This window comes from Anabrus simplex, chromosome 1 (genome assembly GCF_040414725.1).
Source record: "Anabrus simplex isolate iqAnaSimp1 chromosome 1, ASM4041472v1, whole genome shotgun sequence".
Lineage (NCBI taxonomy): Eukaryota > Metazoa > Arthropoda > Insecta > Orthoptera > Tettigoniidae > Anabrus > Anabrus simplex.
The window spans coordinates 1,706,430,375-1,706,441,620 of record NC_090265.1 but is presented as its reverse complement, the minus strand read 5'-3'; the positions used below and the strand labels follow the sequence as shown (position 1 = coordinate 1,706,441,620).

At 38.6% G+C, this 11,246-nt stretch overlaps 1 protein-coding gene across 2 annotated transcripts in view; it reads right to left on the bottom strand.

Annotated features, from left to right (window-relative positions):
* Positions 1 to 229: 229 nt before the first annotated feature.
* LOC136858697 (uncharacterized) overlaps positions 230 to 11,246 on the bottom strand; it is a 78,167-nt gene continuing 67,150 nt past the window's right edge. The window contains exons 5-6 of one of the 2 annotated variants that reach the window (XM_067138433.2): positions 5,743 to 5,872; positions 230 to 643 (exon numbers count right to left, since the gene is read on the bottom strand). In XM_067138433.2, coding sequence (XP_066994534.2) covers positions 555 to 643; positions 5,743 to 5,872 — 219 coding nt within the window. In that variant the 3' untranslated portion in view covers positions 230 to 554. Of the gene's footprint in view, positions 644 to 5,742; positions 5,873 to 11,246 lie in introns of those variants that run through there. The other variant, XR_010858660.2, reaches the window with a different exon arrangement.

The window sequence follows — 11,246 nt, the reverse complement described above, 5'->3', positions numbered from 1 at the left end:
CTCTGGCCAGAGCTACATCCACCCCTTTTCAGTCTAGAAAATATAAAGGCCTAAGTGGAATGATTATAAATGCTCTCATGGTTTAACAAATAAATACTATTCCTATCTTAAGTAATAAGCTCATGCAGCAAGCATAGCAAGTGCAGAAAATTTATCCTTGGGTTCATTCTTTTGTCATATGGCTAAGGGATCAAAAGGGTTTCAAAGGATGAAAATAACAACACAGGACTAGTTTTCAAACTTTAATTGAAAATTACAATAAAAATTAACAAATATTTGGAAGAACCAATGGCAGGAAAGAATTAATGATGAAGACTTTATTTGTACATGAAATATTAAGAAGACAAGATCGGCTGAGCATTAGGTATACGACTTCGAGGGAAGGGGACGGTCTGAATTTTTTGGACGGGCTTCAATGCTGTAACTGAGATCCTCTGGCAGACTTCAAATTCCACATTGATGATAATAATAATAATAATAATAATAATAATAATAATAATAATAATAATAATATAAAAAATAACACTTTGGTTGTGTTGTGGTTCTAATTCTTGCTAATAAGAACCAATGTATGTAACAGCAATACTGCTACTGTTAGCTATTGGATTACTCTTTGGTCTGTAGAACCAGCTATTATAGTACACTGCAAAGAAAAGAAAAAAGAAACAAAGACATTTAGAATACTTTCCTAGTTATATCTAAATTTAAATCAGAGGTACATTATTCAACAAAACACAAGAATTAGGCAAGGGCAGAGACATACTACCAATACTACCAGCTCTATGTTCTACTAACTACAATAAAATCTCATCAAGACATTTCTGCAGGGGATAACAAAAATGAACGTGTTAAGCGAGAAAAAGAACTACTGAATATGCAAATAAAAACTATCCGACAGGGATATGGAAACACTAGATACGATTTTTTCCGATATGAAGGCATGGGAGACTACTGGCAAAATAGAGTGCAATTGGACTAGACAAAAGAGTGACTGAATGGGTTGCTATATTTCTAGAAAATAGATCTCAGAGAGTTAGAGTAGGTGAAGTTTTGTCTGACCCTGTAATAGTTGAGAGGGGAGTTCCTCAGGGCAGTGTTATCGGACCTTTATGTTTTCTTATATATATAAATGATATGAGTAAAGGAGTGGAATCGGAGGTAAGGCTTTTTGCGGATGATGTTATTCTCTACAGAGTGATAAATAAGTTACAAGATTGTGAGCAACTGCAACGTGACCTCGAAAATGTTGTGAGATGGACAGCAGGCAATGCTATGTTGATAAACGGGGTTAAAAGTCAGGTTGTGAGTTTCACAAATAGGAAAAGTCCTCTCAGTTTTAATTACTGCGTTGATGGGGTGAAAGTTCCTTTTGGGGATCATTGTAAGTATCTAGGTGTTAATATAAGGAAAGATCTTCATTGGGGTAATCACATAAATGGGATTGTAAATAAAGGGTACCGATCTCTGCACATGGTTATGAGGGTGTTTAGGGGTTGTAGTAAGGATGTAAAGGAGAGGGCATATAAGTCTCTGGTAAGAACCCAACTAGAGTATGGTTCCAGTGTATGGGACCCTCACCAAGATTACCTGATTCAAGAACTGGAAAAAATCCAAAGAAAAGCAGCTCGATTTGTTCTGAGTGATTTCCGACAAAAGAGTAGCGTTAAAAAAATGTTGCAATGTTTGGGTTGGGAAGAATTGAGAGAAAGAAGAAGAGCTGCTCGACTAAGTGGTATGTTCCGAGCTGTCAGCGGAGAGATGGCATGGAATGACATTAGTAGACGAATAAGTTTGAATGGCGTTTATAAAAGTAGGAAAGATCACAATATGAAGATAAAGTTGGAATTCAAGAGGACAAACTGGGGCAAATATTCATTTATAGGAAGGGGAGTTAGGGATTGGAATAACTTACCAAGGGAGATGTTCAATAAATTTCCAATTTCTTTGAAATCATTTCGGTAAAGGCTAGGAAAGCAACAGATAGGGAATCTGCCACCTGGGCGACTGCCCTAAATGCAGATCAGTATTGATTGATTTTACGTCTGTATCCACGGGTACAGTGAAAACTATACCTACCATTTCTCAAGATGAGAGGAAAGTATTAAAAGGTGTGAAAAACACGCGAAAACATATGAAATCCTTTTCTGCTGGGGCTTATAAAATAACAAGTGCACTGAATGGTGTGAAAATCACCAACAACAAATATGAAAACTATACACTGGAGCCAATAAAAATATCCAACTATTATTGCAGATCACACTCTTTCTAAAACAAACGTTAGTAGAAGCCTTTTATTTCGGAGCAGTAGGTTATAAAACATTATTTTCTGGTCACACTCTTAGACAATGAATTAGAGGTTATACTCGGCCATGTGTGACTGCGACAAATGACTTTAGCCGCCATTATGAAAACTTCGAATAAGTCGAATCGATCGAATCAAAACTCGAAGGTGCAAGTTCAACATTCGCGACCTCTGCAGTTGTTACGCGTTTCCTACTGATTTGCGTGTCGTGCGCTCAGGGCTCGGCTGCTTTGCTCCTATGGTGATGTCATTTCATTAACCGATAGCAGCTCGTCTTGCGCTGGGCCCAACCTTTAGTAGCATTTACGAACCTTGCGCTTAACGATAAGGATGCCAGTCCACTTTCTGAAAGATTTTATTGTTTTCTTTATTAGAAACAAATTTCACTTTTTCCGTACCCATACCTAAGCTATCACAAGACAAATATGCACCACACTGGTCAATTTCACACGATTATGTTCCTAATCCAGATATAGGCTAATGTATCACGTGAAAAAACTTCATTGTACTACTCAACACAAAATAAATTTCTAACTTCTGAATGGAATACAAGCACAAATAGGCTCACTTTTTCTGTAATCACGCAGCTGTGGTGACGGCTCTTACCTGAGCTGTAAATCGTGTTTCTTTCACAAGGGATGACACATAACATTTTCAGGGCTAGGGAAAATTCGTGATGCGATAAGTGAGGTATTTTTATATACATTTAATACGATGAGAAACGGGACTTCGCATTTGTGACCCGTCTTCAAGCCTTCAATGGATTAAAAACCTAGCACTTGAAAATATCGACAGTTATGTGTTGTGTGCTGATAAGGAACAGCAGGGTTGCCAACTCCAAGGCACAAAAACCCTCTCCTCGAGCTCTTAAATCCTCTCACTTGTGACAGAAAAACATCCAGATTTCCCAAATATTCAAACTATCTCATACTAGCACAGTAAATTATTACTGTAGGCTTATTTTTTAATTTATTCATGTCGTTTTGGCCAACTAAGGACCACGTAATTTCAACTGTCCCCTTCCCTGGGCTTTAACATTTTGCCAGTACTCTCGCATTCACTGCTGGTGTTGTTCCTTTCCTGTTTCAGTCCATGCCTTCCCTGTTTGCAGCTCTGGTTTTCCTTGGAAACCCTTGTGGTCTTGAAGTTTCTTCTTAAGTGGGTTGCACTCTAGAATACTGTATCATCATGTATGATGCCCACCTCTTGTAGATATTTTTCTACCTCACTGAACCAGGCTCCTCTTATCTTATTTTGGATAGGAGAAGATCTGCTCGGTTGACCTTGCAAGGCTCATTCTTGTCACGTGACCATAAAAAGCAATTTTTCTCTTCTGCATGGTATCAGTTATCTTTTCCACGTGGAAATAGAGATTGTGCTTGTGCCGTCTTTTATATTCACCTTTGTTTTTGCTCGGACCCATGATTATCCATAAAATATTTCTTTCTTTCTTTCTTTCTTTCTTTCTTCAATCTCAAGTTTCTCAATAAGGCCATTTTTATTTACTGCAAGGCATTCTGCTGGATAAACGGTCTCCAGACGAATGATGGTGCAGTAGTGTCTAAGCTTAGGTTCAAGCATATTAATCTTTTGTTTTATACACCCTTGGTTAGATGGTATTCCATTTCCATTTCATTCATGCGTGACATGAAGGCTTCTTTCTCAGACATGTTGGGTTCTATCCACTCATCTAGATATTTAAACTTTCCTATCCACTTGAATTTTCCCTGGTCCACATCTAGCTCTTTTGCTGCAGGCTTTATGTTTGTTATACACTAAGTTTTCTCGAAGGAAATCTGAAGACCTGCTTTTGCTGCCTGTGTTTTAAGCTACCTGATTTACTTTGTAGCTGTCTGTAGCAAATTGGAAAAGATTGCAAGAAAATCTCTCAAAACGAAACAGTCAATTACACAGTTTGTGTTCCTGGAACCCAGTCTGACTCCACTTCTCATTTCCTTGTGTCACTCATGGGCGACTTTCTCTAGAACACAGTTGAAGAACAAAGGTGAGAGCCCATCTCCCTACCTGAATCCTGCCATTATTACAAAGGTATCTGAATTATATTATTATTATTATTATTATTATTATTATTATTATTACAGCTAACATAAATCAAAGTCTTGAAAGGCTAAGAAAGATTATAAACATCTATGAAATTAGTGACTTCTTGCCAAAATTCAACATTTCCTGTATTGTGCTCTTCTACAAATGTTAGTTTGTGATTGAAAGTCTATTGTTGGAATCTCGTCTTACTGCCAATGGAACAATGCTGATATGATGAAGACATGCTGATATTTATTAGGTGACAATGTTGCAATATTTTGTAGCACTTCAGTGTTTGTGGGCAAACGCTGTTGCAGACGTGTGGAAATTCACAACAAAACATTTACACAATTTTTCCCTAATTACGATTTCACCATCAGCAGCAAGTAAATTTAGGCTATTTAACTCCTCCATTTTTTTTTTACCATACAGAATAGCCTTATCTGAATGAAGTGACAATAATGACACACACACTCATCTGAAAAGGTATATAGAGAGAAGAGATACCATCATACATGCAACAAAATTAATCTAAACTGCAACAACATAAATATTTAAAACTGTCAATAAAACACGATAAATGATTTCTTCCTCTGTTGCGAGAATCATATTTACAGAAATTGACACAACACTGAATTAATAAAATGTCAAACAATTACAAACAATAAATAAATACTTGGATGCTAAAGAAACGTGGACAGCAGGTGAGCAATAATTTCAGTTGATATAGATACCGATTCCTGTACGGAATCTGAAATATTTGTCCTGAACGAGTAAATTCATAATTCCAATATACTGTAATTGGTCTGTTATTGGACATTATACATTTTCCAGCCAGCTCTTTCTTGGTTGCCACAGAGCTCAAATTGGCACACTGGGGTGAAATGCTGGCAACCAAGAATGAGTTAGCTGGAAAATTTATGTCCAATAACAGATCAATAATTTTTCAATGTCGTTTGTTTTGTCTTATACCATATTTGATAAGTCTAGAATTAAAACTGGCAATCTCCACGTTTTAGTGGAAATGAGTTAAAGTATAGTCTGTGAGATAAATGCCCTCTATGACAAAATTGCTGAGCTGTGAAACCGTCAAAATCCTCCTCAAATAGAACATTAAACATTGCGGATAGTTACAAAGTCGGCTATCTCCATGTAGCTTTGAGTTGCAACAACCATATATAGTTATGGGAAAAGACTAATGTCTTAACCATTCTGACTTTAGTGTGCACGGACGGAACCGAGCATTTGATGAAGTTATCGAGGCCTTTAAAGGCTGCCGTGCCAAGTGCTAATCTTCAATGTTTTCTGGACTGCTAGAGCCATTACTCTTGTATCCTATTTATGGGGAAAGACATTATTTCTAATTACTTTGACACAAGATATAAACAAATACTTACAGAAATAGTTTGGTTTGAGCAAAACAGACACTCGGGAGCAGTTTACTGCACAGTCTGGAACTGGCTCCAGCACCACAAGGCGCTCACCACTGCCCTGCATCACGAAAACTTTGTAGCCTTCTGGGAAAGGCTGAAAGAAAAGAGAATGTACATTTTAGACAGAAGTATGGAATAGCACATTAATTGTAAATGGGGAAATCACCTCCTCCCGGTATCCAGACCTCTCTACATACATACACCACAGTGGTCAAAACATTGCACTCCTTTCAAGCAATGTCCAGAAAGATCTGTCATGTTTGTTGAGACAGACACAGAATGTGTAAATGACTTGACTTATTTCCTTTAATTCTAGTTGGAACATGGGGCCTTGGACAAAATTTCTTCAGCTTGTTCCCTCTGCCACCAATGCTTTCACCCCTCTCCATGTCTTGTTGACTCCAGCTATCTTCCTGTCTATGGTTTTCTTCTAGGTAATCCTATGTCTGCCTTGCCTGCTACTACCTTGCAGATTCCAGCTCAGTGCCTGCCTTGTGATACTTTCTTGTGGTCTTTTCAGGGTGTACCCACTCCATCTCCATTTTCTCATTATCTGTTGCTGTATGGGACTTTGACTTGTGGCCTCCTAAAGGTCTTTGTTTGAGATGGTCCTTGGCCACATATTCTCATAATTACCTCAAGCAACGATTTATAAAAGTCTGTAACCTTGTGGTAATGTCTTTGGTCACTTTCCAGGTCTCACTTATATACAGTAATACAGATTTAACATTTGAGTTTAATATTCTTATGCGAATGTGAGGGGATCTTCAAATTGGTCGTAACTGTGCAAAAGCTCCTTAGGCTTTAATTATACGACTCACCACATCTCTAAAAGCACCTCCATTCTGGCTGACCATACTTCCTAAGTAGCAAAATTCCTCTACCCTGTCTGGCTCCATGGCTAAATGGTTAGCGTGCTGGTCTTTGGTCACAGGGGTCCCGGGTTCGATTCCCGGCAGGCTCAGGAATTTTAACCATCATTGGTTAATTCCACTGACACGGGGCCTGGGTGTATGTGTTGTCTTCATCATCATTTCATCCTCATCACGACGCGCAGGTCGCCTACGAGCGTCAAATCAAAAGACCTGCACCTGGCGAGCCGAACATGTCCTCGTACACTCCCGGCACTAAAAGCCATACGCCATTTCGTTTTTTCCTCTACCCTTTCTATATCCATTCCATCTTGATTCAAGCTAGTATTGGTACGATGATTTATGAGCATTTCCTTAGCCTTTTTGTTATTTATCTTTAAGCTTACTTCTTTACCTTCTATTTTAAAGTCATTCAGTTTGATTTCTATGTCCCAAAAACATTCTGCAAGAAGACAGAGATCAACCGCATAATCCAGTTCTTCCATTTGGTTATTTAATCCCCATTTAATGCCCCATATTCTATTCATTGCCTCTCAAAATGTACAATCCAATGTCATGATAAACAAGATTGGTGATAGGAGACATCCATGTGTTACTCCAAATTTCACACCAAAAGGTTCAGACAGCTTCCCTGTATGTTCTACTTGACAAGTATACCCGTTGTACACTGCCTGTGTAAGGCAGACTATATTTTGTGGGATTCCAAACTTTTCCATAGCCCTCCACATTTTCCTCTGGTTGACAGAATCAAAGGCCTTTTCAAAATCAATTACAAGTATATACAAAGATGTCTGATGAATGTGTAAATAATGTACTGAAATCAATAAATCTAAGTACATCTATACAAAGTGCATGAGGAGCAATTTACACCACGAGCATGGGGTTAACGCTGGTAAACATGAATATGAATTTAATATTTTGAAAAAGTTTTCATACACAATCTGTGATATAGTGATTTGACAATTAAAATATTTGTCATTCCTGTGATTCTCAATGTTCTTGCTAAGGATGTGCGTTTACAGGTGAGACCAAGTGTTTACAGTAAACCTTGTCTTCTGATACGGGCTAGAACGAATTTGTTAATTTCACTGACCTGTCTCTGTTTCATCCCTGGCTTCGATAAAATGAAAGTGACTGAGGTATGAGCGATGAAATCTTCTTGACTGGACATTTAAAAGTTACACAGTAAATGTATCCCTCATTGTTCACTTGACTGTACCTGTAAACACTTTGAGTGTTATTACAACGTATTCCTTTGAGTTGGTGTCAGCTGTAGGTTCTCACCGCTCACCACCCTCTAGGACCCCGGTACCACCTAGGGGTGATGAGGTGAAAAACCTTACCCACCAGGGTGAGAGAAGAAGAGAGAGGAAGAGAGAGAGAGAGAGAGAAAGAGATAGATGGAGACCCTGGCGAGAAGGTTGTTAGCGTGCCCGCCCCAAAATGGGAGTTATAGCGAACACGAGGAAGGGTGATGGGCACAAGAAGAACAACAAGTACAGTCACAATATTAAAAAAAACAAGAACCATAGAAAAACTTACCGGGAGCAGCGAGGAAGACAACTAAAGGCCGTGGAAATTAATGCACAAGAAAATCAATGGCAGTGCTCCACCGAACGTGGCGAATGAAAACCAGCTTTTACATGAAGTAAAAAAAAAAAAAAAAAAAAAAAAAAAAAAAATTTAATGGAAGGGCAAATAGTAAGTAACAAACCAAGTTATTAAGATGATAAAGCCTAAGTTTATTTTTAAAACATAATGGCAAAATGTAAATAAAATCAACATAAGGTTGAAAAATGGAGAAGGAAATTAACAATAAGTAAAATAAATTAGAATATACCCAGGTGGGGTTTTAAAGAATATTAATTCATTACTAAATAGCAATTAATGAAAAATAAATACTCTTTAACAGATAATAAATGGGGAGCTTTATGAAAACAACAAAGAAGGAAAGGGGTGACCTCCGTACCAAATAAAATGTAATCAGAAAACAACGGAAAACCAATAGACTCTCTTACATAAGTACAACTTGAAATAAAATGTGATCGATCACGGATAGTTATTTAATAAAAAAAACTAAGTTAACAATTATTCAATAAACTGGATCTTCAACGCGTTCGCTTCTAATAATTACCAGATTTGAAAACGTTCAGTTTACACCAAGGACAGTTTCCAAGGCAAACAGAATTTTACGAAAAAATACCTCCTCACGCGGGGCAAGGAAATGGTAACACAACATTTAAGGAGGAGAAAATAAATAAATTAATTTAAACAGTAAACGATACACTCAACCTCGAAATATATATAATTCAAGATCCACACAGGCTCAACACGCCAGACAACTCTTAACCCGACAACAATCCACACACGAACCGTTGCCAAGGTAACCACCAAAACAAAAGCAACGCCTCCAAAAACACGGAGGAAAACAGGCTGGAAAAAAAAAATTTAATTCACCCAAAAACCCCAGAAGGGGGAGGGGAGAAGAAAACATACCAAACGAATTAGAAAACAAAACGCAGGAAAGCAAACAGACAGCCGAAAAGGTAAAGCTCGGTACCTTGGAGACTGTACCTTGGTTTACAAAGAAGGTTACAATTTGGACGTGCCAAAAGTAGATCAGTAAAATTTTAAATTAATAATTCCAATTTAGTTCATGGTGAACCTTCCACATTACTGTGATCAGCTGCCGAAACTGTTTTTCAGATTTTCGATACCACACACGCAAATAGGAATTAATTTAACGGCGAAGTCCAAATATTTATTATTATTATTATTATTATTTTTCCAGAAATCTTTGAAAATATCAAAATCCTCTTCAGGACGACGTTTAAAGTGTGCCAAACACTGGTACATACCTTTGGTGATGAAGAAATGAGAAGAATTTTAACCTGACATTGTTGATGAAGAAAAACAGTCACACCGCCAGCATCCAGACCTCGTTGTGAAGTATCCAGACGAAAAATAAATCTAAAAACATGGTCAGAAAGAATGGCAGGAGGTCTCCAATTAGTTCATCTGGGGCAAATCCCCGTTATCGGGAGATTACGGTGGTTTCCAGCTACTCCACGACTCCATGACGCCGGACACAAAACCACACGAGCTCGCTATCATGGCTGACTCAAGCGAACTGCCTCTCGCGTCGGCAAGCAAGCGAGGAGGAGGCCAGTTTTGCCTGGTAGCAGGTCTGCGCATGCGCAACCAAACAGAGCTAGGAGATACTGCGCGCGGCCTACATTAGTTTAAAACGGTATGTCGAGCAGTCCATTGACACAGATATTCTAGGGCTCACAGGCCAGTTCAAAATGTTTATAAGGGGGAGGCTCACATTATTTAATATCGTCACAGCCCTCCCGCCCCGAATCGACGACAAAACCTCATGCACATGCCATCAATGATGAGGTGGTCACACATACACTAAATTTGGGCGGAGTAGTCCAACAGAAAACGACCACCAAGATTAACTAGTTTTAGTTAGAAGTTCACATGACCAGGTTAATAGACCAAGACACAGTTCCACATCACATAGTTTTTAGAAATAATTGGCGGGGTGCGATCAACATCAGTGTCCAGAAATGTTAACCGAGCACTCGGAAAATCACCAGAGTAATGTTTGTCATCAAATAGAGAGCACAATGACCAGAGTTCACCAAAGTTTCAGGTTCACCTAATACACATGTTTTCTATGCATCACACAATGATACAGTTTATGACACATGACGCAGTTCACCTAGAGGTTTGGCAACTCTCACACCAATCACAGATATACTGACCAAAATTAAACCAAAACCACATGATTACAAGTCCACGCATTCAGGTTATTTTCTCAAGCACGGTGGTAAATTAATTTTTTAATGCATGAATACCTTTACAAGTCTCCTATGATATTAAGGGAATGCATGATCTCGAGTTGCAAAAGGGTGACAACAGGGGAAAGAAACGCACAACGGGACCAGGGGAGGACCAAAGAAAGGCGCAATTGGTGAATGAAATCTTCAAAATAAGTGAACCGCCAATTTTAGATCAATACAGTTTTGTTACGCTTGATTGAGTCAGGGCCACGGTACACCACTCAAAACACAGCAGTAGGTAGTCAACGAGGTAACCACCAGTTAGTACACGGAGTATCCATAATACCAGAATGGAACGAGCAACCACACCCATCACCATAGCCAAACAAGACCTCAAACTTCAACACTCGATTGGGTTAGCAATCAAATACCCAGAATTAAAATCACCGCAAAAACAACAACCCATAATCAAGAGCATCGACCATAACATGAGGTGCCATAACCGCAGTGCCAAATAGCAATATTCCACAGAAGTTCAGATCAGAAGCTCTGAGTGAAACAACACCTAGCCCACAAGTACCATCACCACAGTACAACGGCGTACCACCACTAACTAAACATAAATAAATATGACATAGGTCGAGAAGGTTTTCCTCTAGACAAAGATCATTATACAGGCGTACACCAAAGAAAGCAAGTTAAGTCCAAGATATTGAATTTAGTAGATACAGGGCTACGACACAGTGAAGAATCGACCACTAACAGATTCCAAGATCCACTGACAAGAGCATTAGGGCAAAAAAAA